The sequence below is a fragment of the Brachypodium distachyon genome, chromosome 5 (assembly GCF_000005505.3).
Source record: "Brachypodium distachyon strain Bd21 chromosome 5, Brachypodium_distachyon_v3.0, whole genome shotgun sequence".
In the NCBI taxonomy this organism is placed as follows: domain Eukaryota; kingdom Viridiplantae; phylum Streptophyta; class Magnoliopsida; order Poales; family Poaceae; genus Brachypodium; species Brachypodium distachyon.
In genome coordinates this window covers 27498182-27523133 of record NC_016135.3, presented here as the reverse complement: position 1 = coordinate 27523133, position 24952 = coordinate 27498182, and the positions used below count along the sequence as shown (strand labels likewise).

The 24952-nt window shown below is 46.6% G+C and overlaps 5 protein-coding genes across 6 annotated transcripts; 3 read left to right on the top strand and 2 right to left on the bottom strand.

The window, feature by feature from the left end:
* Positions 1 to 1227: 1227 nt before the first annotated feature.
* On the top strand, positions 1228 to 4705 carry LOC100826311 (cold-responsive protein kinase 1). Its single transcript, XM_003580783.4, has 7 exons — positions 1228 to 1596; positions 2352 to 2518; positions 2833 to 2948; positions 3074 to 3284; positions 3366 to 3603; positions 3739 to 3886; positions 4074 to 4705. The coding sequence occupies exons 2-7, from the start codon at positions 2425 to 2427 to the stop codon at positions 4416 to 4418; spliced, it is 1152 nt and encodes a 383-aa protein (XP_003580831.1). The 5' UTR covers positions 1228 to 1596; positions 2352 to 2424; the 3' UTR covers positions 4419 to 4705.
* Positions 4685 to 7411, bottom strand: LOC100825998 (clathrin light chain 1). The gene is made up of 3 exons (XM_003580782.4): positions 6918 to 7411; positions 5464 to 5617; positions 4685 to 5365 (listed from the first exon to the last, which is right to left on the bottom strand). The coding sequence occupies exons 1-3, from the start codon at positions 7286 to 7288 to the stop codon at positions 4964 to 4966; spliced, it is 927 nt and encodes a 308-aa protein (XP_003580830.1). The 5' UTR covers positions 7289 to 7411; the 3' UTR covers positions 4685 to 4963.
* Positions 7412 to 9460: 2049 nt separating this feature from the next.
* Positions 9461 to 12376, top strand: LOC100842088 (probable polyol transporter 4). 2 transcript variants are annotated; one of them, XM_014895509.2, is made up of 3 exons: positions 9461 to 9862; positions 9966 to 11515; positions 11652 to 12376. In XM_014895509.2, exons 1-2 carry the CDS (start codon positions 9640 to 9642, stop codon positions 11333 to 11335), a joined length of 1593 nt encoding a protein of 530 aa, XP_014750995.1. In that variant the 5' UTR covers positions 9461 to 9639; the 3' UTR covers positions 11336 to 11515; positions 11652 to 12376. The 2 variants fall into 2 exon arrangements, with proteins under 2 accessions (XP_014750995.1, XP_010240616.1); XM_010242314.3 differs by having other exon boundaries at positions 9966 to 11555.
* A 1130-nt stretch (positions 12377 to 13506) lies between these two features.
* LOC100825685 (probable N-acetylglucosaminyl-phosphatidylinositol de-N-acetylase) lies at positions 13507 to 17740 on the bottom strand. The gene is made up of 9 exons (XM_003580781.4): positions 17365 to 17740; positions 17184 to 17254; positions 16344 to 16408; positions 16216 to 16260; positions 16039 to 16119; positions 15591 to 15658; positions 14964 to 15012; positions 14415 to 14572; positions 13507 to 13978 (listed from the first exon to the last, which is right to left on the bottom strand). Exons 1-9 carry the CDS (start codon positions 17550 to 17552, stop codon positions 13915 to 13917), a joined length of 789 nt encoding a protein of 262 aa, XP_003580829.1. The 5' UTR covers positions 17553 to 17740; the 3' UTR covers positions 13507 to 13914.
* Positions 17741 to 20338: 2598 nt separating this feature from the next.
* On the top strand, positions 20339 to 24857 carry LOC100841789 (WD repeat-containing protein 44). Its single transcript, XM_003579436.4, has 7 exons — positions 20339 to 22044; positions 22831 to 22921; positions 23033 to 23190; positions 23278 to 23329; positions 23480 to 23562; positions 23695 to 23788; positions 24005 to 24857. Exons 1-7 carry the CDS (start codon positions 20719 to 20721, stop codon positions 24583 to 24585), a joined length of 2385 nt encoding a protein of 794 aa, XP_003579484.1. The 5' UTR covers positions 20339 to 20718; the 3' UTR covers positions 24586 to 24857.
* The last annotated feature ends 95 nt before the right edge of the window (positions 24858 to 24952 follow it).

The window sequence follows — 24952 nt, the reverse complement described above, 5'->3', positions numbered from 1 at the left end:
CAGGTTTTACGAATCAGCTCGAGGGGTACGACGATTTCTTCTCCTGCGCCTGATGCTGATCCTAACAGATTATCAACTAATGTTGATCAAAATTCTTGCCAAAGGGCCTGCAAGAACATTAATTCATTCATTGTCGATTTTATTATTAGCTGTGTCTTAAGTGTGTGTCCAGTTTTCTTCAGGTTCCGTGCAACTAACTAGGATTACTAGGGATAGTACTGTTCTTGTCTTAATTTAGCATTTTTCAGATGCAGTACTTGAGCATTTACCAAATTAAGCTTCAGGTGCATGATTTGGTTGCATGAATGAAGTTACAGGACTCGCACCGATTTCATAAATAAGAGTTGGAATTTACAAGGTTTTTGACAAGGACAAGCTTGTCAAGAGCAGAATGCTCAAGATACACAAAACATCAGACAAGAGAGCAACAACAAGAAACAGCGAATAGCAAAAAGAAAGCCACATTTTGGTATGCTGCTGTTTTGAGAAGCATCTTTGGGAAATGCAGATTCACTCTTGGATTCTAAGCCTGATTGTGGAAATGCATCTGATTAATTTGGTTTGCATATGCATCAAGCCGATAGTTTGAGATGGTCATGTCATTAACAAGATTGCATTGCACAAATTTCAAGAGTGATATGCTGCCATACACTAAAATTCTCCGGCGAGAAGAATGAAGCTTAAATCATCTGTCAATACTAACTATAACGGTTTAGAAGACCTTTGTGGAGTGGGGTGCGGTGGAGACGACATATATCAAGTGGCCCAGCTGAATTGGCGGGCTGATTTTGGTGACACACCTTTAACTGCACTAACGCAAATTTACTGCGTAATCTTCATGACATAGATCTTTTTCCTCCCGTTGCAACGCACGGTCATTTTTCCTTGTAAGTATAAGTATATACTAGTTTCTGTAGCAGAATCGGTTTCGTTTTCGGCGCCTGTCAGTCAGCGACGGGTGCATCAAAATCATTTTCAGGATGGTGCTGCTTGCTTGCTTGATCATGCTTTGACATGCGATGCGACGGATGAGTGGTTAAGTAACTAACCACGAAATCAACCGTGCTTACCCCTGCACCGGTCAAAAGCGAGCAAGCAAAGCCACTCCACTCCAACCACTGACATAATCACACCGGCGACTCCTTCTAATCAATCCCGCCTGCCTTCCTTCATTGCTTGCCTTCCTTTTCTTACTTATACTAATTCCATTTCACACATTTCTTTTGTCTTCTTCTCTCTCTCTTCCAAAAACAAGAAATTTCAGCGCCTCTCTGAAAAGACAAAGACATTTCAGCGTGCTCATACCCAGCCTCCTCGGTGCTACTCTTGGTTTCCTTTCTTCTGCTGCTGTTCCGTCTTTATTGCTTGTGTCCGTCTACTCGACCCAAGCTGCTGAGCTGAATCTGCTCCGAACCAACCTGCCGGCCACAGAAATCTACATAATTCATCCCAAGAAGAACCCCAACCACCTTCTTCGCTTCTTCTTCTTCTTCGAGCTCGCCGCCGCCTGCCTGTCCTCTTTCTCTTCTCATGTCGATCTGACCCGGGAAAGAAGAGCAGAGAGATCAGCTGGGCACCAATCGCCGGCTGCTTCAGGTAGTACTAGTACCCAACTGTCTTCTTTCGCACTTCCTATCCCTCCAAGTTTTTTCTTTTGTTCTTGATCTTCTTCTTCCCCCATGTGTTCTTCTAAACAAGTAGTTGCAGCCCTCCCCTGCTAGTTACTGGTTCCTGCATCCTTCTCTGCTTCAAATCCATGGAGTGTATTTTTGAAGGGAGGATAGAGTGTTATCTGTAGACTTTTGTTCCATGGTTTCTGCTCTGCCTCCCTTTGCGTGCCAGACTTGCTTGCTTGGTTTCGATGCCGTGTGCCTGTGGTGATTGCTACCGCCTACCGGGTACCGGCTTCGACGCTGCCCGTGTTCTTCAGACAAAGGGGAAACCCCAAAAACCTGGATTCCGCCGAAGATGACTCGTTGCTGGCCAAAGATGACTTGCGCTGGCTGGATTATCCGTGTTGCTGGGACCCAAAGTTTCTTGGAGTTGCAGCCCGGACACGGGAAGTTCTGTGCTTTATACGAGTGTTTGGTTGGGGCAACCAAGAAGTCCAAGATGGGTACTGTAATTTAGTAGAGCTCCAGTCTGTGCTCTACTGATTGTCAGTGCTAGATTTGAGAATTCATGCTACTCCCTGAACTGCTCCAAACCAGTCTTTGGGGATTTACGGGTGATAAAAGTTCAGCCTTTGGTGTCTAATCTCAACTGCTGACTTTTTTTTTTTTTACAATTTTGCCTGACTGAGCTTTGTCTACAACTCTCTTAAGTAGTTTCCGTGGGATGTATTGCTGCAGAGTGCGGTGCTCCTGAAGATAAATTCCTGCGCTGCATGTAGAGTATTTCAAGGCTACCATACCAAGTGAGGATATGAGCTGGTGTTGTATTCCAAGATCCAGGGAGAATTTTCCTCTGAAAAGAAGATCCAGGGAACAGGAGAATTCTTATTCTCATAGCATTGGCGGTAAGAATTCTATTCGTGTCACAAAATTTGCTGCGTTGTGTTGTCGTCCCAGCTGATAAAATTGTGCTAGTTATGAATTATGATGCATTTAGTCAAAATGAAGCGTAGAACTAGAAGCACATGGTCCCTAGTACAAGTTAATCAGATTTGGCTGTAATAATACCATAACAGAAGCTAAATACAGATCTGAATAAGCCAGAATGTGAAGCCCATTTATTGATTTTAAACTTGACACTTTCTTTTCCTTTGACAAAAGGGATGTTATCTGTGATTTCATTGATGAAACATCCTTATCAAATGTTACTGTTTTTCAGGCATTTCAGCTGAAAAGAACATAAGGCTATTCTCTTATTCTGAGTTGAGATCAGCAACAGACAACTTCAACCGCAGCAATAAAGTCGGACGAGGTGGCTTTGGGACGGTATATAAGGTAAAAAAATTCATATCTCTATGTGTTGGAATTGAGGGCGAATCCATGGTGGGTAATGACCTCTGTAACTTGTTTACTCCAGTCTACAAGTTCTTTCATGGCTCATCAGTACACGTATGTTTCAGGGAACCATTAGGAACAGACGAGATGTTGCGGTGAAAGTTCTTTCTGCTGAATCCAGACAGGGCACCAGAGAATTTTTGACAGAAATTGATGTTATCAGCAATGTGAAGCATCCTAACCTCGTTGAATTAATTGGCTGTTGCGTCGAAGGAGATCATCGAATTTTGGTGTATGAGTATCTAGAAAACAGCAGCCTTGACCGTGCACTTTTGGGTATGAATCTGTTATTATGATGTCACTACATGACAAATAATATTTTCTATGTGCCTTAATAATTAACCTTGTGTTCTATAGGTTCTAACAGTGAACCCGCTAATTTCACTTGGAGCATAAGATCAGCCATATGCACTGGTGTTGCTAGAGGTCTTGCGTACCTTCATGAAGAGATCGCATCACCAATTGTACACAGAGATATCAAGGCTAGCAATATACTCATGGACAAAAATTACATCCCCAAGATTGGGGACTTCGGTCTGGCCAAATTATTTCCTGATAATATTACCCACATCAGTACTCGTGTAGCTGGAACAACGTGAGTGTTGCTGTTCTTTTAATCAGAAAGTTGCTTCCATTATCAGCTTCACTTTTTTGTCCACTAGGCTTGCTCCATAGTTATGTTATTGTCATCCTACCTTGGAGTAACTCCTAATTGTTGGGTTACTTGCAGAGGTTATCTTGCGCCTGAATATGCATGGCATGGCCAATTAACCAAGAAAGCAGACATATACAGCTTCGGGGTCCTTGTAATCGAGATCATAAGCGGCAAGAGTGGTTCAAGGAGTCTACTGGCTGATGATAAGCTTCTTCTAGAGAAGGTCAAACATACTATCATTTTCTTCTTGCCATCTGCTTATGCCTTCCTCAAAGTAAAATATGTAATACGACTTCAGAAATCAAAATAACAGCAGTGTCTAGTAAAAAATTTACTAGGATTCTATGGCGAATTAAGCTTGCAGCGTCTCCCTGAATTTATGCCTGTCTAACTCTGAACATTTACAACAGGCTTGGGAGCTCTACGAAGCAGGGAACCTCACAGAACTAGTTGATCCAGACATTCGGGATTACCCTGAAGAGGAGGCCATCCGGTACATCAAGGTAGCGCTCTTCTGCACGCAGGCAGCAGCGGCACGGCGACCGTCGATGCCGCAGGTGTTGAAGATGCTTTCCAAGCCCATCCGGATCAACGAGAGCGAGCTAACGGCGCCAGGCTACATCAACGAGTACAAGAGCTCCGATTCCAAGGCAACGGCGTCCAGCGGTTCGAGGTTCAAGAACTCGGCGGCAGAGGAATCGGACATGTTCAGCACGGTCGTGCCGCAGACGGTGACTGAGATGAGCCCAAGGTGAAACAAAGCACTAGGGAGAGGGGTGATCTTCTTTGTTCACTCGCATTATGTAGACTTGTAGAATGAGGGTACATAGAGGGCACATATTTAGATGTGCAGTGTGTCTTCTTTTGGTTTGTTGTTGTTTCACTCGTTCAGCTTATGCGGCAACTAGACCTTGTAAATAATAGACTAGCTATTCATGCCAGGGCAATGCAAGATTGCTGCCTGTTTGGACAGTTTGAAGTAACTCAAAAGTAGATCTGCTTTTCCAGAGTCATGTGATCATTTCAATTAACTTCTCAGTTTTGATTCAAGATCATGATATATCCAGACAAAATATCTGGATTCTGGACCAGGAGAAGACAGTAAAACAGTGCAGTTGGTGTAACACTAAGCTGAATGTTCAGAGCTGATTGATACATAGCAGCCATCCTGATGCAAATCTCTACAAAAAGATCACTACAGGATAGACGACACTCTGGGTATTGGAAATAAAAGGCGTTCCCATCTAAAGCATAGTTAAGGTTCTGGTGTTTCTGTAAAGAGAAACGACTATTCATATGGTTATTCTGACGCTGCAGGCTGCTCCTTCTCCACCTCCACGGGGCCATTGGTAGGCGTTTCTTTGCTCTCTGCCGGTTGCTTGGTTCCATTTGCTGGGGCTGGCATGCCGTCTTTCGCGGCATCCTTAGCGCCGGCAGCTGCAGCAACAGGCGCTGGTGGAGGTTGCAGCATGTGCGGTGGTGGAGCATGCTTCAGCTTCACTAAGACCTGACGCATCCGAGAGAGGTCGGTGGGCTTGCCAGGTTTAGGGCCCTGGATGACAGCAATGGATGGCTTCTTGTCCTTATCTTTCTTGCCCCGCTTCTCAATGGTAGCAATTTCATGTGGGATGAGCTCCGAGATTGACTTCCAGTACTGCTTGTCTGCACTAGCATGGAATTTCTCCTGGTTTTCTACGAAAATCTGCAGCACAACATAAGGCTTCAGTGCTCAATGTAGACTTGCTTACAGGATATAGTAAAGAGTCGGAAATTATGCACACCCCCCCCCCCCCCAAATACCTTCTCTCTTTCTCTGCTATGGACCTTATTTGTCTCACAGGTCTGTATCCTCTTCTCATAGAAAGCTATCTTGAACTCTTCAGCTTCTGCAATAATCTGGGCCCGCAGCTCCTTCTCCTTTCTTTCTTTTTCCTCGAGCTCTAAAGCATTCCGCCTAAAACCAGTGATACCGTTCAGGTCATATAGCTCATACACAAAGCAGAATGTACACCATACAAAAAATTAAATTAAAGAATGATGCCATTCGATTCTATAGAATGCTGTTGTAGGCCAGCTATCAGGGTACATAAACCAGGACTCATCACATGGCCATTATCTAAGCACCTTGCAAAATTAGTTTACTGGGTTTCCTTATGATAACTAAATCGACCATGTCAGCAAAAAGAAAGCATAACTACTGACATCACAATATCCAGATCATACAGAGCATAATTTGACACAATCACGAAACAGCACAAACAATTTCATCAATTCTAGAACTGATATCTTACCGTCATAAACGAAAAAAAAATTGAGTTAGTGATAGGTATGCAACAGATAAAAATACATGAAATGGTGCAGATACAAGATTGTGCCAGGAAACGCAAACATTCCAGAAGCACAAATAATGCATGCCCACAAACAAGCACCCTAGATGCCTTACTGATCCTTTTTGTTCCCTCCTGTTTCATGACGTTCCTTATGGGGCTTATTAGGTGATTTGTGATCTGGCACAGCAAACTGAATTTAAAAGAATGTAAAGTACCGACATAAGCATCTGAAAGAGATGATATGTACACCAAATCCACATGAGGTTCTGAGCATGATATCACCAAACTACCCAACGGGGTCAGTAACATATGAGGTAGTTCCACAAGCCTAACATACTTAATGATACGGTATGTCCCAATAGTGCACTTGCGTCATCGCCAACCAAAAAATTAATCCACTGAGTTACTCTTAAGGAACTGAACAGGTGACCATACGAATAGTTGAATGCACATCCAGCAACCTGCTACAACGACCATGCAAATACTTATTCTAAGTTCATCAATCAGCAGAATGCCAACTTAACTATGTAAACTGCCAAAGCCTGAACTATCAGCAACTGCACATGATCAGCAACTAGCATATTCAGTTCAACGAGCTAAAAGTGGAGATAAAATCCACACGAGGGAACACAATCCACTACTCACGACTCCCTAGTCCCAAACGACAATTTCCAGTTCCATCCTTAACCAAATCCAGCAAACTGAAAACCAAGGGTTCCTATACGAAAATCGCTGCTAAGTTTACCACCTCCGCGTTACTGAATTAACTGAACATCCGGCGACACGGTATCAGCGCAAAATAGTTAGATCTAACTGCAAGGCGACGGAACCCTAGCTCCGGCAGCAGAAGCAGGAGTATCCCCCCAAAAAAATAAACGGCACAGGGATTAAACGGATCGGGGGGCGGGGCGGTACGGTGCAGACCTGCGCCACTCGCGGAGGGCGGCGCCTTCCTCCCTGCCCATCTCGGCGGGCGGAGGCAGGACGGGCCCGCCGAAATCGTCCGAGTCGTCGGGAAGGAAGGGCGAAGGCGAGTAACCCCCGGAGACGTGGCGGACCGGGACCGGGACGCCGCCGCCGTCGGACTCCGCGTCGATCTCCTCGTCCACGTCCTCCCCCTGGAACTCGGCGGCCTCCGGGTCGATGAAGGAGGAGAACCCGGCGGCCGCGAAGGACGAGTACCCTTCGGCTTCGCCGCCGGATGCGGCGGCGGCGGAGGTGGAGTCGTCGTCGAAGGGGTGGGACGCCGTGCGCTGGAGCTCGTCGGAGCCGCCGTCGGCGAAGAAGGAGTCCATGGTGGTGGTGGTGGGAGGGAGAGAGGCGGAGGTTTTGGGGACGGTGGGCTGGTGTGGTGCGCCTGTGACGTGTGCTGCGGCCGTTTTGTGGTGTGCTGTTTGGATTTGGGTTTTTTGGACGGTGCGTGCTTCGCTTCCTCCGCCGTGAGCTTTTTATTTCAGAGTGTAATATTTTTTTCAGATTTATCCATGATTTTTTTTGCCTGGTCGGCGTTAAGAAATTGCGACTTTTGAGTCTCGTTTTCTTTTCTTTTTTCAAAATGCAGTGTTCCCGAAGCGACCATGTGAAGGGTGTCCGCGAGGGACCTGGATTCAGTGACGTAACGTCACCTGGATGGCTGACATGTCAGCCATCCAAAGTCAGGTAAAGTATACATCTCCGTCCACGAGAAACCGTCAGCTCGTGTGATGAAGGGTATCTTACTTTCTCATTTTCACAAAGACATGCACGCATTTCAAGATTTACTTTGATCAACAATTAGACTAACGATTTGAGGGTTTTGTGCTACAAAAACTATGTCATTGGATTCATATTTTAAAAACCTTTCCAAGAATATCAAATTTGTAACATATAACCTACATATATTGGTGTAAGCGTTGATCTTACCTTGTATAATATCTTGCGTCGTATTAAGGCTTCGTTTGGCATTGCGGTGGATTATCGTAATCCCGGCTTTCTTCATGTCTAGATACATCCAAGTACTATAATCAGTGAGTAGGATGCCACGTATTTCTGATATTACAGATAATTAGTGACAAGTAATTCTGACCGGAGAAGTACTATATTTTAAAAAAAAATCATTGAGTAGGATGCCACGCATATATTTTAATTCTTAGATGGCACATTTTACATTAGGACACCATGGAACATTGGTACTGCCGATTATCTGTTTTGATCCTTTTTGATGGAATTTGTCGTGTCGCAGTTCAAATATCTAGATATTCTAGTGCATGGTTTTACAAGGTGATGCGCTAAACTGTTCTCCCCGACAAGTTGACACACTAATGATGTGATCACTCTGACATGACGGACTAATGAGTGTATATCTATGTTTTCCATGAAGATAGCTTACGCGTCGTATACACACACTAGCAATTCGTTGCCATCTCTGAGTCTGAGGAGTGACACGACTAGTGACGATGCATTTATCCTAGTAAGCAAAGGTGGCATATGCTCCCTCCATCCCTGCAACAATTAGTGACGGAGGGAGTAAAAGAGAAAGAAATGAGATAAACAAGTATAGTGCTTGTGCGTTGCAATGTTAGAGGAAGAAAAATAACTCTGTGCACAGCTTAATCTTTAAGTACGATCGTGATCGTTTAAGTCTGCTTCTACTCAAACATTCATGTCAATTTCAATTCATTGTCGGCAGTATTACCATTTTTTTAAACAGAAAGAAGGGCTTCAGAACAATTTCTGCCTGTCTTAGAATTAGCAACACTGTTAAATTTTCCAAAGATAACTCAAAGAGTAAGATACACCACTAGTCCATGAACTCGGCAAAAATGAACACTTTAGTCCACGAACTCAAAAAACTCACACTTAAACCCCTAAACTGAGACTACTGTGTCACTTTAGTCCAAAAACGGTTCGGCGAGACTTAAACACGCTACGTGACCGCCACGTCGGCTTTGGCGACCCCTTCACCGGCGTCATCTCGTCAAAATTGAACGTTGTGGACTTGATAGCAATCTTAGGCGAGGCGGCTGCGGCAATGACGTGGTTCTCAGGGCCCCAGGATCCCTGTCTGGGCGCGGCCACCTTGTCCCTCGCAGGCGGCTCGGGCATGATGATTTTACAAAAAAAATCTTAAGAAAATCGAGTAGCAACCCACGGTCCAGGCCGAAGCCGACGTGGTGGCCACATGGCGTGTTTAAGCCTCGCCGAACTGTTTTTGGACTAAAGTGATACAGTAGTCCCAGTTTAGGGGTTTAAGTGTGCGTTTTCCAAATTCGTGGACTAAATTGTTCATTTTTGCCGAGTTTATGTACTAGTTATGTATTTTACTCTGACTCAAAATCACACTTTCTAGTTATGATACAGCGTGGAAAAGAATCACAGGCATAGACAATGTCTCACCTCAACTATGTCACACGCTGGCGATCCTGATGAAGATTCCTGGCGACTCCCAATTAGTCAGGCAACTGATGAACTGAGCTGAGCAGACACCAAATCTGAAAAGCACCGGAACCATATAAAAATGCCTCTTTCGCCGCCGACTTGGTCCTAAACAAGTATACAACCACGCTTCCTTGATTCATTCTCCCTCCGTCAGATCCATGGCCGCTGCTCTCCCCACCCTGAATCTCAGAACAGGACGCTGAGTTAGTACAGTACTAGACAGCCAGCCATGGGGCTTCCTGGCGCCGCCGCGGCGGTCGGCACGGCGCCGGGGTTCTTGGGGATGAAGAGCGGCAGCAGGTACGTGCGCATGGACGACGTGCTCCATCAGGATCACGCCGGCGCCGGCGACGGAGGCGTCGGCGTTCGCGGCGGCGGCGGCGGCGGCGCGAGGAGATACGTGCTCGCCTGCTCCGTCTTCGCGTCCCTCAACCACGTCCTCCTCGGCTACGGTGAGCTGAGCTCTGCCGAGCTCATTCAATGGCGTTTTCTGAATCTTGGAGGCGGATTTGGTAACCGGAGCTGAGCTTTCGATTTCTTGCTTTGGTGCTCCAGACGTGGGCGTGATGAGCGGCTGCATCATCTTCATCCAGAAGGACCTGGGCATAAACTCGGTGCAGCAGGAGATCCTCGTGGGCTGCCTCAGCTTCATCTCCCTCCTGGGCAGCCTGGCCGCCGGCCGGACCTCGGACGCCGTCGGCCGGAAGCGCACCATCGGCCTCGCCGCCGCCGTGTTCCAGGCAGGGGCCCTCATCATGACTCTCGCCCCGTCCTTCTCCGTCCTCATGGCCGGGCGTCTCCTCGCCGGCGTCGGCATCGGGTTCGGGCTCATGGTTGCCCCCGTCTACATCTCCGAGATCTCCCCAGCGAGTCAACGGGGGGCCATGGCGTCCTTCCCGGAGATCTTCATCAGCCTCGGCATCCTGCTGGGCTACGTCTCCAACCTCGCCTTCTCGGGGCTCCCGGCCCACCTCGGCTGGCGCGTCATGCTCGCCGCCGGGATCCTCCCGTCGCTCTCCGTCGCCTACGCTCTCGCCGTCATCCCCGAGTCGCCGCGGTGGCTCGTGATGCAGAGCAGAGCCCCCGAAGCTCTCGCGGTTCTGTTGAAGGTCACGGAGACGGAGGGGGAGGCCGATGAGAGGCTGGCGGAGATCGAGGAGGCGGCCGCCATGGATTCCGGCGGGGAGAAGGCGGCGGTGTGGAGGGAGCTCGCGCGGCCGTCGCCGGCGGTCCGGAGGATGATGGTGGTGGGCTTGGGCGTGATGTTCTTCCAGCAGGCCACGGGGATCGACGCGCTGGTGTACTACAGCCCTACCATCTTCCGCGACGCCGGGATCACCTCCGAGAGCGCGCTGCTCGCCGCCACGGTCGCCGTCGGGGTCTCCAAGACGGCGTTCATCGTGTTCGCCATCGCTCTGATCGACCGCGTGGGAAGGAAGCCGCTGCTGTACATTAGCACGGCCGGCATCACGGCGTGCCTGGCCGCGCTCGCCGCCGCGCTCTCGGTGCCGTCAATGGCGAGCGGCGGGGTGGGGATCGCGGTGGCCATCGTGACGGTGTGCGGCTTCGTGGCGTTCTTCTCGGTGGGGATCGGGCCGGTGAACATGGTGCTGAGCTCCGAGATCTACCCGCTGCGGCTGCGCGCGCAAGCGGTGGCGCTCGGGCTCGCCGTCAACCGGCTCACCAGCGGCGCCGTCGCCATGTCCTTCCTCTCCATCTGCGGCGCCGTCTCCGTCGCCGGCGCCTTCGCCGCTTTCGCCGCCATCTCGGCCCTCTCCGTGGCGTTTGTCCACTGGTTCGTGCCGGAGACGAGCGGGAAGACGCTGGAGCAGATCGAGTCGCTCTTCGGCGGCGGTAATGGCGGAGGCAGCGAGGTGGAGCTCGGGATCGGCGACGAGGAGCATCTGGTGCACGACGAGGGATGAGAATTTCCGCTTACCTCGGAGTCGCCCGGGCGTCCTTTGCATCCATGATTTTTAGTAGCTTGGTAGAGGAGGAGGAGGACATTGATGCACAGTGAGAAGGGCATCGCCGTGTCAGCTGAATTTTGTAGAACAGAGAGTCCTGTCCTGTTTCATTCACTGCTCCAGAGAAATTACGTCAAGGTTTTACTTGCTGCTCTAACTGTTAATTATTCAGTGTGATGTAAGTAGATCATTGTTGTCATTCCTGCTCTAACAACTACTGTTAATCTCTTCTGTACCTTCTGAAACTAAGAGCTCACACGGCTGTTAACTGCAGTACAATTCCTGCACGAGGAGAATGCTCAAGGCTGAACCATCGGGGGTTACTCTTCCAACGAAGAAGGAGAAGCAACGAGATTCTAAGCAAGTCAACGAAGCAATTCAATTCGGCGGGGTGAGAACTAAGAAGTCAACGCGATTAATTCGGCAAGAAGTGGAGTAATTAACCATCCGGGCCGTTACCGTAGCCGAGGAGCACGGAGTTGAGGGAGGCGAGGACGCCGCTGTTGCCCCATGCTAGCTTCACCGTCCTCCTCCGAGAAGAAGAAGATCCAAGGAAGGAAGAAGAGGACGAAACGCGATTTGGTCTCGAAGGCGCCAGCCGTCCGGAGTTGGGGACCGCGTTTTCAAATGGGACATGTTCCGTATGAGCCCCTTGAGTTCCATGGTATTTTTGTAAGTTTCACAGTGAGCCCCTTGAGTTAGAAAGTGGTAGAATTTTAGTTTATGCTTTGTCTCTTTAAGCTAGTCATGCCTGTATTTGATTCACCTTGTGATTTGGCTGGCTGTAGGTCAACCAAAGGATCAGGGGGTCTGAGGGTTACTGTTTTAGTAGTTTTACAATTTCTATCTGTTGTGCAAGTGGGTGTGGAATTTCTATCTGCTGTATTGTAGGGGAATGCCTTGTCTCAGGTTGTACCTAGGCAAGGAGTTTCTCATCTGGACTAGTCTGATGCATGTTAAGTTTTTTCAAGTGATAGGAAGTATAAGTTGTTTTGAAAATTGGATGCTAGAGATCTCTTTTTGGTTGTTCTTTATGTAAGGCACTGAAGAAGATCTCAAAGTTCCATATCCTCATAATTTCATATGGAGAATTAAAAGTGCCTTTGAAGAGGAAGATCTTTTTATGGTTAGTAGGTAGAATATTTTTTTAACGGGGATGTTTTGTTGGATCCGGGGTGGGAGGGCGATGGATACTTTCTTTCTGCGCAAGTCAGGGAAGCATTGATTCATCGATCCGCTCTTCTCCTGCAGCTCTTTAGCTAGATTTGTTTGGCATGTTGTGCAAAAGCAGCTTTGGGCTTCTGATTACTCACTGTTATTTGTACAAGAGCTATTTGATACTTGGCTGCTGCACTTTAGTAAGAATGAAGTGGTTTTGGCAAGCTAGTGTTGGTTGGAGTAGTTGCAATTCCGTGGATTATTTGGAAAACTCAAAACAATGCTTGTTTTCGTAGTGTTTGGCCAAACAATTGATCCTCAGTTATGTTTACTATTTGCTCGACTGTTGATTCTTGGGCTGGCTTATAGAAAGGTTTTCTACAGGAATTGCTTCGCAGCTGCTCGCACACCGGTTGTGGCAAGTCTCGGTTGACGCCTTTAATCGTGCACAAGGATGGGCGCCAGTTACTCTCCGGCTGACTTGTTGTTTCAGGCTGTGCGGAGGGGCACTGTGTGAAAAGTTTCTGATCGATCCTCAACGTTGGCTATCAAGATGTTGCCGGTGTGAGTGTGTGTAGTAGAGGTGGTAGTTGTTAATGCCATCTTAGGTTTACAGAGTGCAAGAGGCTGGGGGGTAGCTCGCTGCTTTTGTCTCTTATTATTTCATTTTGATGCAAATTATTTAAGTTGTATTAAGAGACACATGGTTTCCTTTAATGAAACCGGAGGGAATGCCCTCTATTTGTAAAAAAAACAGTGCGTCCAAAAGTTGCATTTTAGAAAAGAAAAAAAATGGGACATGTTACGTATTAGCCCTTTGAACGAACGGTGTTCTGCACATACTGGTATGCGTTAAATACAGTACTAGCATTATTATCTGGTCTTCATCTGATGAGTTTGGCTCCGCAAAACTAAATTAAAAATAATTCAAAGGAAATACGTAGTACTAATCATGGTGTACATTTCCAAGATTGGAAGAACCCAAATTATTTTCGCCATAACTTTGAGTTTGTCACTTTTGGAATATAAAATTTTGGAAAAAGATTGCAAATACAAGATGGATGCATGAGGCCTTAGTGGCAGAAGCATCTGTGAAACGGAAAGGTACTAAACAAAAGACTTCTGCCAAGAGCCATCAGTTTGGGATCACAAGTTTCAGTATCACTCTATGAGCACTACTGTATGCAACAAACTAAGTTAATACAACATGTAGATACAACACCAATTCCTAAATTGCTGTACGTCACCACAATAAAAGCTGTGTATCCTTGATTTCATCTAATCCAGTGGGAGCACGCCCAACACAGTTGTCTTGTTCTTCAGAAGAAGCTTCTTTATACTGACGCATTGGCGCTGCTTCTTTGACACGGCATCAAATGCTAGATTTTTCGGAGCATGTTTATGTATGTGTAACTTGAGAGCCTCACGAACAATCTCCTGAACCTAGAAGAACAAAATGAATACGTTGATTTTATTGGTTATAATGCATGGCTGCAGAAACTAACAACAGTGAGGATTTTGACATTGACAATAGGAACTTCCTTGAAAGCTGGGTGTGACATTATTTTAGTTGTTAAAAATAAGTATTGCAGGATGCAGCGGGTTATATAATGCCAGGTTGCCAACCTGTATAAGTCAAATAATGTGTCCTAAACAAAGGCACAAGTCTAACAATAATAATCTAGTGAAACAGTTCAGTATTTATTTGGCAATGCTCATTTCTTGAAAGGGATGCTTGCTAGTGTCTACACATATAGCTAGAAACTTCTTTCACTTGATAAAGGTTACCAATTGACCTTCATCATTCTGTTGAGGTGGGAGTTTCTAAACGAGACAACAGAAATGACTTGTCAATGAAGAGAAGACTGATTCTACTTACCAAACCCACTGACTTCTGTGTGCAGCCATTGCCTCAAAGGTTCGGGATGGGCTACAGTTAACTACACAATACGTTGGTTGCTTCGAGCTTGAGGAGGTCAATGAAGATAGCCAGATGTCAACTGGACCACTGTATTTGCGGAAAATGTTCAGGCTTACCTACATTTCCAAGGAAACAAGAATCAACAGTGTTACCTCTTACGCACTAGTTTTATCCAAGAAAAGAAGTCCAATGGACTATATAGTACATCCGCACAACTTAGATAAAGGGTAGAGAGGCTATAGCAATTTGTGCAGTAGAGACGGCCTAGATTTTTCACATGTCATATTGTTCAAAACTGTGCATAAGATCATAATTAATTTATTATCCCGCGTCAGATGCCATCCAGTGTAACTAGCTCAAGTGCCCATAGCACCAAGCCAGGCCTAAGGAAATAACGAGATAAATTTCTTTAAGCACACCATAAAGATAATCAACAAAGTATGTTTATGCTCTTAGAGACTGTAGAATGGAATGGAGGGTAATCAAGACTCTCAGGAAGAACCTTACAAGTTCCCATGCTTCAATGTTTCCTTGCTGGTTCTCATGAAGAAGCTTGCTGTTGAGATGAAAAATTATGCTGTTTAGACTCAAGTACAACAGACTACAAAATATAGTTCAGTCATACTAGCGGCAGAATGAGCACAGCCCAATACAACCAGATAGAAATCAGAACTTTGATGTCACTCATATGGACATCCAAACTGTAACAGCATTGTGTGAAAGGTAAAAGTGTAACCATGCAATACGCTTATATTTTATGGCAAGTTGGCAACACAAGAATGAATCTGATTATTCTACTGCACTGCCTTATCAAAATTAACTCATATATGCATGTAGGGGAAGGAGTCGCAGAGTAAAAGGCCATTGATAAATGATAAGTATGCATGGGGTGGGGCGATGGGAACAGGGAGGGGCAATGACTTCTGGTATTAGCATTACTAGGATTTACAATTACATAAAAGTTTAGGTGATACAATGCCAGCACAATAAGCTGTGCCCTGCTATTCAAAGAAAAAGCTTCGGCAACATGGGTGATTTGATAAGAGTGTTGATGCGGTAGAAGCTTGTGCTGACAAAGTTCACAATAACAGTATATGGTGACTACTGACTAAGGTGTTTAAGAAGTTGACTGACCTTACGCCATGATAAACATCACGGTGATTCGGATGACCTGATACTCCACAGGAATCAAAGGTCACGATCTAAAACGTCATGAAATATTTTAGATGTCCAGAATAAGGAGATAAGCATTTGAATTGCACAATCATATGATATACTAATAACTGTTTGCAGCAAAATGTGTTGTGTTAGATTGCTCTGGAACAAGTAGAACTAGCAATAGGTTGTTAAAACTTCCTTTAAACAAGCCATATCTGCTGAAGTAGTAAGATTCAATTACAGTACATAAAGTGACAGTGCTGTGGTGGTACATACTCCTCAAACTTCTTATGTTACATATAATACAGATCAACACATTCGCATATCGTTCCTTCAGTTTGATGATTTCAAATATGGTGCAAAATCAAGGAACACCTAACATTATGATTGCGAATTCATGCGAGAACAGGGACGAAGCCATTACCGTGTCGATATCCCATAGTTGGATCTGCTCCATGGTAAGTTCTACTAATAGTCCATGATCCCATTTCTCGTGGAATCCATCCTGCAGTGATACAATATACATTGGGTATGCTCAACTATCAGTCTATCACTATATGTTTGTATCTGAAGTATGAAAAAAGGGTGCAAAATAAAAAACCTGCAACTTTTGATGGTCCAAAACTTTAACTTGCTCAGCTGGAATCTACAATTATGAAAGCCCTGTCAGGAGCTGAACAAAAACTTGCTCTCCAAAGGGTACTACGGAGCAGTTTAGGACTTGAGTACATTAAGAGTAGCACAGGCTTTGAAGAGTTCTTCTTTACGAATATTTCCAAGACCATCAGCATTACCTGTAAAAACATTTAACCACTCAGAAAGATTAAATTAACACATGACAGATGTTTATAAGGCAAAAGAAGAGAGCATGATGCTCTAGTATGCACACAGGTACTGCTGTATTTGCATTATAATTTATAAGCTAGAGAAACCTATTTCTAGTGGCAAAATGTGCGGCGCATTGTGCAGCATTAGAGTAAGCTAGAAATAATAATAACCATTTGATACCAGAATGTAGCCTATTTTGATGATCTGTTACTCAAAGGGACCTATCAGGCGTACATAAACGAAAACTGTGCTCCCAGAGATATGTTGCCGGTAATTTGCCAATAACCGTTGCTTGTGATCAGCCACCATCACCATGTCTATTGTTGTCAATGCATAACAGATACTCCCTCCGATCCCAAATTCTTGTCGTTGTTTTAGTGCAAATTTAAACTAAAACAATGACAACAATTTAGGATCGGAAATAGTACATGCTACTTTGAAATTGGATGGTCGAATAAGTTACTCAGGTGATGCAGATATATCCTTGTCTAAGTGCTCCCGCGCAGAGAAAATGGATCGCAGTTTCCTATATACTCTAGGGTGGAAAAATAGATGGTGCGTCCCTCCCAACAGACGGCAGTAATGCCAGTACTTCACAAAGTTTTTCTCCACAGAAATCAGTCCTTGGATGATGCGTACGTTGTATTTTGGTCGAATGAATGGATGGATGGACACATGATTGCTCCTGGACATACACACAAAACAGGGACTTTCAGGACCAAAGGGTAGCAGCAGTCTTACCCAGAGACACGCACAAAATGTGAACGTTGTGACCTTTTGACTTGAGGAAAAGAATAGTCGGAGTGAAAAACCTGCATTGGTAACACAACACAACGGCATCACATACGAAGGAATCGACCTAAGAATTTCGTCGAGCACCCGTCGTGCATGACACCCACCAAGGGGGAGGGAACGTACGTACATGGACTCGTCGTCGGGGTGGGCGAGGACCAGGAGCACGTGCCTGCTCCTCCTGTCACCGCGGAGAGGGGGCAGGAAGCGAGCGCTTGCAGGCAGGCAGTAGGGCGCGGGGGAGGAGAGGATCCGCCCCAGAGAAACCGCCCACAGGAGCACGGCTCCGGGCACCGCGACCATCCAGATCCACGCCATGGGCTCCCGCCTGCGTCCGCAAGAGGAATCTACCTTCGGTGCTCCAGCTCCGGCCGCGCCTCGGATGATGGGGAAGACCCGGCGGGCCGGACGGAGGTGAGGTCGAAGCAGAGAGCAGGACAGCAGGAGCAGGAAATGGCGTTAGACCGATCCGGTTCCTCGGGTTTTCAGTATAATTCGAAACTGCCAGAAAATCCGGTTTTCCAAATGTTCGGTTCGGTGTGCCGCTGGCCGCCGGGAGATCGGAAGACGGGTCGTTGGGAGGGGAATCCAGATAGGATGGGCCTCACATGAGGAAAAGGACGGGCTGTTAAGGAGATTTTCTTTTTCCTATTGGGCTGGGCCGCCTGGTGGGTCGGGCCGAGTGGTTGATAAGTGGGGAAACCAGATTTTTTTTATGTCCCCTCAAAAAAAAATCTCAAAAAAAAATAAAAAACTATGTAGCATTCGGCTATTTCGTTAAATCTACGTAATGAACACTGAACAGCCTACAATTAGCTCGATCCTGAGCAATGCTATCAAAGAAAAAAAAAGTCGATCCTGAGCAAAAAATAAATAAGTACACGGACAGATAAATGATCACTACGGTCTACGTACCGGTACGTAATCCCTGGTTCGGCTTGTTTAATCTTATTTGCAGCAACAGTATATATACCCTACGTATTGATCACGGGAGTTACTCGCAATACATGCATCATGCATGCATGTCAGCTAATCATTGGGTGTCTTTGTCTTGTGCTTGACTTGGACGCCAACACATGCATGCAACTTGCATCAAGTTATTATATTCCTAAAAAAAAGTATTCTACTAATTGGTAGTCCCCCGCCAAAAAATAAAAGAAAAAGAAAGTTGTTCTAGCTAATACTTCCTCTCGCTAAGAAAAAAGAGAGTTGATTACTCAAGAAAGATCTCCGGGAGAGATATGCAATCGTGCAGAGACAGAATCGATATGTTCGATCGTATAGTCCTGGACAGAGATCGTATACCGACAGCCAAGCTAGCATTAGCATTGCGATTAACTTAACCAGGCCAGTCTACGCGCACGGCTGATTACTGGATCCCCTCTTCCTCTTGGTTTGGATTCCTTCCGTTTTAGCGTTTCCGATCCGTAACAAGCGTCGCTGATTTATTCCAATGATGATTATTATCATCTGGAGGAAGTACAAACAATAATACATAGTCTAATTAGTTGCGGCGATCATGTCCTGTTTGCAGGCTCTGGTCACGTAGTTTCTAATCCCCTCCCCATCCCCTCGTTCTTTTGCTGCTGTGTGAGCACGAGACACTTTTCTATTTTCGTTTTGTTAATAATGGAAAGGGAAGAGATCCCGGATTGAAAACATTAGTTGCACTAATCGATCAAGCCTTCTTGTGGAAAGATTATTAAACAGGTAATCAAGACAGGCAAGTATCTTGAACGTGTGCGTAGCTAGCTAGCTACAGCCTCTGTGCATTTTGTAATTCTGCCGTGTGGTTTGCTGTGCTGGCCATGGGTTATTTAACAAGATAGAGTAGGAGGGGTGTACTAAACATGCTTAGTTATTAGCTGGCCCTGGACTCTCCGATGAACCCTGTTTTTGTTTTGTTTTGTTTCTCGTCAGGCGATAAAGACGGGATGAGATCCAGGACTAGCCCCATTGGCGCTCGCTGGGTTGGGTTGATGGATCAGGCAGCGCACCACCGTACGTGCTATAGACCCAGCTCCATGCCATTGACTTTTAACCTGTAGAAAAGCACAAGAAATGAAGCTCGATTGCAACGTGACCCCGACGTACGTACTCTTCCAGTTCCGTTAATTATTCGTGTGATCCATATCGAACGATCGATGAAGAGCACGAAATTGTCCAGCATATTGTAAAACCATGACATTCGATCCAGGTTTTAATTTCTTCGCTTTCTGGCATTCTGTAAAACCATGGCAGACGGCAGGCAGCTGGCTTGCAAACTGAATGTAGCATACAGCAATATCCGGCGACAAGCAAAGTCCAGCTGCATAGTTTGGATATGCTTTAGCCACGCACGACACGGCGTCAGACACGCACGACGACGTTGCCGCATCCACACTTGACTTAACCAGTTAGCCATCTATTTCGATCGATCGATCAAACCGTACGTATGTGTCTATCCTAGCTTTATCTATCTCCAACAACATATGCACACTGAAATACACAAACCGCATTGCAACAGGCTCTATGTATAAATGAAGTAGTATGTCCCGAATCACCATACTCTGCTAGAAGGACGGAAGAAAAGAATCTGACAGACCATTTGGCACCCATCATTTGGGTCTAGTATTATGAAATTCATTTTGAATTCCGAACATAAATTTTTTTGAAAAAAAATTCCGAAAATAAATTAAGCTACTACATGCTCTCGATTCCAAATAAGTTGACCATGCGTACTCTACAAAATCACCCCATCACAATGCTTCGACTCAAGATTTGACAAACCAGTTTTTCTTTTCAAGAACAGACCAAGGAGACCTTGTCTCATTCCATTTAGACGAGGGCACGCACCACTTAAACTGTGATTTAGTCCCTGATTTTCTGCCGGCAATTCCGCATTCAGAAACTATATCATCCGAGCAATAAAAGCGGTGATTTTGAGTCTAAAAATACAAAACAAGGTTTTATTGTCATATTAAAACCAGGGAACATCTCCATTGCTTGAAAACCAGGGTCCCCACCGGTCATTCTCAGGTGTGCAGTACACGTATATCCCTCCCTCGATTTAGGTCATTTGGGCGGTTGTTGGGTTGTTGTTGTCTTGTTGGTGGCCAGGCAAAGGCAAAGGCAAAGGCAAAAAGGCAAAGGCAGGCCAACAACACGGCAGTCTCGGCCTCCTCAGGTCCAGCAGCAGCACCAACACCGCCGCGCTCGCTTCGAGTCTTCTTCTCGTCCGTCCCCCAACATAGCGGAGACTCCGAAACCCAAATGCCGCCGCGGTGCTAGCTCGTGCTCCCCGTCCATGTCGCTGTTTCCCCCAGCTGGTGCCGGACGACGCGCCCCGCACGCAGCGGGCTGAGGCGGAAGCGCGCGCGCGGAACCGGGAACCTCCTTCCTGGTATAAAACCGCCATTTCCGTTCGGGCGGACTCCGGCTTTGTCGCGCGGCGTGTGTGTGGGGAGCAGGGGAAGGGAGGGCGATTCTGCTTCTGCTGGGGGCAATGCCGGAGGCGGCGACGGTGGATCCGGCGGGGGAGGGTGTGGAGGGGGAGGATGAGTTCTACGAGTCGCTGGATCGGATCCTCTCCTCCTCCTGCTCCTCCACCTCCGCCTCCGACGACGACGCTGCCAGCGACGTCCACCGCCGCCGCCGCTCTCGCGGGAACAACCACCATCAGCACGCGGCCGACTCCGCGTACGACGTCTGGATCTCCGAGCCCACGTCCGTGGAGGAGCGACGCCGGCTCCTGCTCAACCGCCTCGGCCTCTCCCCCTCCGGGTCCCTGCAGCCCTACTCCCCACGCCTCTCCTCCCCTCCTTCGCCGCCGCCGCGTTCCCCTTCTCCCCCCGCCTCGCCACTGCTGCCCCTGCCGCCGCCTGCGGTGGAGGAGCCGAGATCCGCCGCGCATGGGAAGCCGCCGCTGGCGCGGAACCCGAGCGGCGGCGGCGGGGAGCAATGCCGGATCCGGAACCTGGACGACGGAACCGAGTTCGAGCTTGCGGAGGTGCACGAGGAGGTCGTCCGGGAGGTCGGCACCGGCCGGCAGCTCACCCTCGAGGAGTTCGAGTTCTGCGTCGGCCGCTCCCCGATCGTCCACGAACTCATGCGCCGGGCGACCACCGCGACGTCCTCCTCCGCCTCCGACAACGCCGCCCCAGCTTCGAAACCCCGCAGGAAGCCTGGAGGGTGGCTGCGCGGCATCAGACACCTGGCTGGCAGTGTCGCCTACGGGCGCCGCAGCACCGACGTTAGGGACAAGGAGAAGGAGAGGAAAGAGCGGGAAGCGCGGCGCCTGAGCTCCGCCACCGACGACAGTCTGGACGGCAACGGCGGGTCGCGCAATGCTGGGAGGGTCAGGGTGCGGCAGTATGGCAAGGCGTGCAAGGAACTCACCGGAATGTTCATGACACAGGAATTGGCTGCCCACTCTGGCTCTGTGTGGTGCATCAACTTCAGCTTGGATGGACGATACCTTGCGAGCGCCGGGGAGGACCGTGTGATCCATGTGTGGGGGGTCTCGGAGGGCGAGAGAAAGGGGGAGTTGCTTGGGGAAGGTACAGTCACAAGGGAGAGTGGCGGTGGCTCCAGCCCGTTTGTTGCAGTTGTTGGGAATGGGTCGCCGGAGGTGGCAACATTGGCACTGAACTCTGCAGACAAGGGATATGTCGAGAAGAAGAGGAGACCAAGGGTGCAAAGCAGCCGGAAGTCCGTTGGTTCTGATCATCTAGTTGTGCCTGAGTGTGTGTTTGGGTTCAGAGAAAAGCCAGTTTGCTCGCTCCTGGGGCACGCTGCTGACGTTCTTGATCTATCGTGGTCCAAATCTCAGGTACAGACTTGTGACATTTGATTGAATACCCAACTACTCAATCATAATTTTTGGCACCTTGTTAGATATCCTGAAACATTTGAATCAAAATTGCACAGCCATCTTCTCCAGAACAGAAAGTAATGCTAACATTTGAATCAAAACACTATTCATAGTTAATCCTCATATTTTAGACTGCAGATGTAAAGATTGTTAGAATAGTTTTTTTTGGCCTAATTAAATGTGGTTAGGACTTGGAAATCGAATAGCATGTTCATGTGCTGCAAACTGGTAATTTGGTGAAGAACACTAATCTTTGCAAACATGGTTTGAAAATGGTACGTTAATGTCTGCCCTGAAGAAAAATGCTTACAGTTATATGTGGTTTACAAATCCCAAATGCGGCGTACAATATATGATTGTAGTTCATAACCTGACAAGCCAGGGAAATGGCATAGTCATAAACGACAGCCTTGCTGCCTTTACTATCTATTTGTTCCCTGTAGTGTTCAAATGCACGAGCAGCAAATCGACCTTCTGTGTCTACTTGAGCTTTCTTTGGCATTCATGCACATGTTCTACAGGTGTTTCACATGCTATCCTTTTCCAATTTTCTCATGTAAACAACCACAGCTACATTTATAAAGCGACTTGGTTTCGATATGTGCACCATATGTATATTGTAATGGTACTGGGCAAAGACACATTCCGGCGGTGTGTTTTGGCAAAGGCCACAAAATAACGGTCTCTTCCAGCAAAAGGCTAAGCATGTGTTCAGGCACTAACCAGTTGTTGGTTCTCATGTAGTACTTGCTTTCATCCTCAATGGACAAAACTGTTAAGCTGTGGGACATTACCACAAGTACCTGTTTGAAGACATTCTCACACACAGACTATGGTCAGTCTACTTGCAGGATCATTTTCCATCTAATACCTATTTTGCTAGTGACTAAATATCTTTGGAGCAACCAGACAATTGACTTCCTCCTGTGCACTCAATTTGTTGCAGTCACTTGCATTCAGTTCAATCCTGTAGATGATAACTTCTTCATTAGTGGGTCACTGGATGAGAAAGTTCGCATTTGGAATGTCCATGATCGGAAGATTGAGGATTGGAACGATCTTCATGAGATGGTTACTGCTGCATGTTATTCACCTGATGGACAGGTAGTTTATTTTTCTGATATTGGTGAACATATGCACTGAACATGAAACTAAATGAGCTTATGTTACATTTATCTGTTACTTTCAAAGGTTGCAATGGTAGGATCTCACAAGGGAAGCTGCCATTTATTTGATACAACTGGTATGCCACTCTACCCATAGTTAAATGCATCCATTTATGTTAGTAATTACAATCATGTAATAGTAGCCTGATAAAAGATGTACTATGTAGTAACTTATAGTGTTCCATTTCCTTGAGTAACGAATTTCTCCATTTCCTTGACGATTGCAGAAAAGAAGCTTCAGTACAAAAGTCAGATAGATTTGAGAATCAGAAAAAAGAAGTCTGGCCAGAAGAAGATAACTGGCTTCCAGGTACCTAATTGTGCAGTACATGCAATTTTAGGAAACCTAACACATGCCTAGCCTTTTCGAGATTTGGTCTATTTTTTTTTAACCCGATTCCTCCGATACAGCTGACCTAAGTATCTGTATTTCATGTACCAGTTTGCTCCAGGAAGCTCCTTGGAAGTCTTGATTACTTCTGCAGATTCAAGGATCCGTGTTGTTAATGGCGATGAGCTTGTCCACAAATTTAAAGGTAATGTTTCATTCTCCTCTCATTGTAGATTGTTTATGACATGTTTGCTGATCAAAATCAGTGTTATTTTGCCCAACTCTAGAGCATGTGAACCATGTAGTTCTATGTAATTTGATTTGTCCTGAACCTGTTAGGGAATATGATATTTGTCTATGTGGTTAGCAATATACACGTGTTAGGCCTTTGCATTTACTCTGTGTTTATTCTTCCCATCAGGATTCCGCAATACAAGTAGCCAAATCTCAGCTTCTGTAGCTCCAAATGGGAAATATGTAGTCTGTGCCAGTGAGGACTCTCATGTGTATGTCTGGAGACATGACAATAGTTCCCATCCGAGCAGAAGCAGGAGCTCAGTTGATGTAACCAACTCATATGAACATTTTCACTGTCATGATGTAACTGTGGCTATCACATGGCCTGGTGCTGAAGCCCGCGGATCGTTTGGGTCTCGTAGCAGCAGACACAGTGATTCGGATGTTGCAGTGAACCCTGCCCCTGAAGCCCCTGTAGAAAACAATGAGCAAGAAGCGAATGGAACTGCTAACACGTACACCGAGAACCCAGTTTGCGAAGGTGGTGCAAGCACAAGCAGTCATCCAGTAGAGGCAGTATCCCCATCCTGGCTAGACGAGAAATTACCGTCTGCCAAGAGCAGTCCCGGTCAAGGCTCATCCGATCTTTGCATTGGAGCTATGGATGTGCAGCGCCGGTCCGCGTGGGGTCTGGTGATTGTCACGGCTGGACGGGGAGGCGAAATCAGGGTGTTCCAGAATTTCGGCTTCCCAGTCCAAGTGTAAAGATAGTGAGAGTGCAGAGCTGTCCCCTGGTTTGATTACTGTATAGATATCTTTAGTTCTTCACCAGTTCACCTAGGATTCTTACAGTTCAAAGTTTTCTCTGTTTTGTCGTCCGCTTGGGTGGCTGAAAATTAAGATCACTCCAAAGACCACACTATTTTTTCTTTCTATTATTGATACAAGGCTCGCTCTGTAATTGTGCCAATACCTTTATTTGTTCATATTTTGGTTCTATCCTTATACAAGACAGATACGGTCACTTCATAACAGCATATCCTGTGTCATTCCCTTTTGTTTTACCAGCCAATTGATGTTCCCTTTTCCTAGACCAACAGTGCTGTTGAGCATTTTACAGCCTTGTCTAACT

Excerpts from the sequence above, each read along its gene's own strand:
- LOC100826311 (XM_003580783.4), top strand. The coding sequence starts at position 2,425 with ATGAGCTGGTGTTGTATTCCAAGATCCAGGGAGAATTTTCCTCTGAAA. Across the intron at positions 3,285-3,365 it reads CCTTGACCGTGCACTTTTGG|GTTCTAACAGTGAACCCGCT; the intron begins GTATGAATCTGT and ends TGTGTTCTATAG. Across the intron at positions 3,604-3,738 it reads ACTCGTGTAGCTGGAACAAC|AGGTTATCTTGCGCCTGAAT; the intron begins GTGAGTGTTGCT and ends GGTTACTTGCAG.
- LOC100825998 (XM_003580782.4), bottom strand. The coding sequence starts at position 7,288 with ATGGACTCCTTCTTCGCCGACGGCGGCTCCGACGAGCTCCAGCGCACG. Across the intron at positions 5,618-6,917 it reads GCCCTCCGCGAGTGGCGCAG|GCGGAATGCTTTAGAGCTCG; the intron begins GTCTGCACCGTA and ends CACTGGTTTTAG. Across the intron at positions 5,366-5,463 it reads ATAGCAGAGAAAGAGAGAAG|ATTTTCGTAGAAAACCAGGA; the intron begins GTATTTGGGGGG and ends GTTGTGCTGCAG.
- LOC100842088 (XM_014895509.2), top strand. The coding sequence starts at position 9,640 with ATGGGGCTTCCTGGCGCCGCCGCGGCGGTCGGCACGGCGCCGGGGTTC. Across the intron at positions 9,863-9,965 it reads CCACGTCCTCCTCGGCTACG|ACGTGGGCGTGATGAGCGGC; the intron begins GTGAGCTGAGCT and ends TTGGTGCTCCAG.
- LOC100825685 (XM_003580781.4), bottom strand. The coding sequence starts at position 17,552 with ATGGCGTGGATCTGGATGGTCGCGGTGCCCGGAGCCGTGCTCCTGTGG. Across the intron at positions 15,659-16,038 it reads AACTATGGGATATCGACACG|ATCGTGACCTTTGATTCCTG; the intron begins GTAATGGCTTCG and ends ATGACGTTTTAG. Across the intron at positions 14,573-14,963 it reads ACATTGAAGCATGGGAACTT|GTAAGCCTGAACATTTTCCG; the intron begins GTAAGGTTCTTC and ends TTGGAAATGTAG.
- LOC100841789 (XM_003579436.4), top strand. The coding sequence starts at position 20,719 with ATGCCGGAGGCGGCGACGGTGGATCCGGCGGGGGAGGGTGTGGAGGGG. Across the intron at positions 23,191-23,277 it reads GTTATTCACCTGATGGACAG|GTTGCAATGGTAGGATCTCA; the intron begins GTAGTTTATTTT and ends TTACTTTCAAAG. Across the intron at positions 23,789-24,004 it reads GCTTGTCCACAAATTTAAAG|GATTCCGCAATACAAGTAGC; the intron begins GTAATGTTTCAT and ends TCTTCCCATCAG.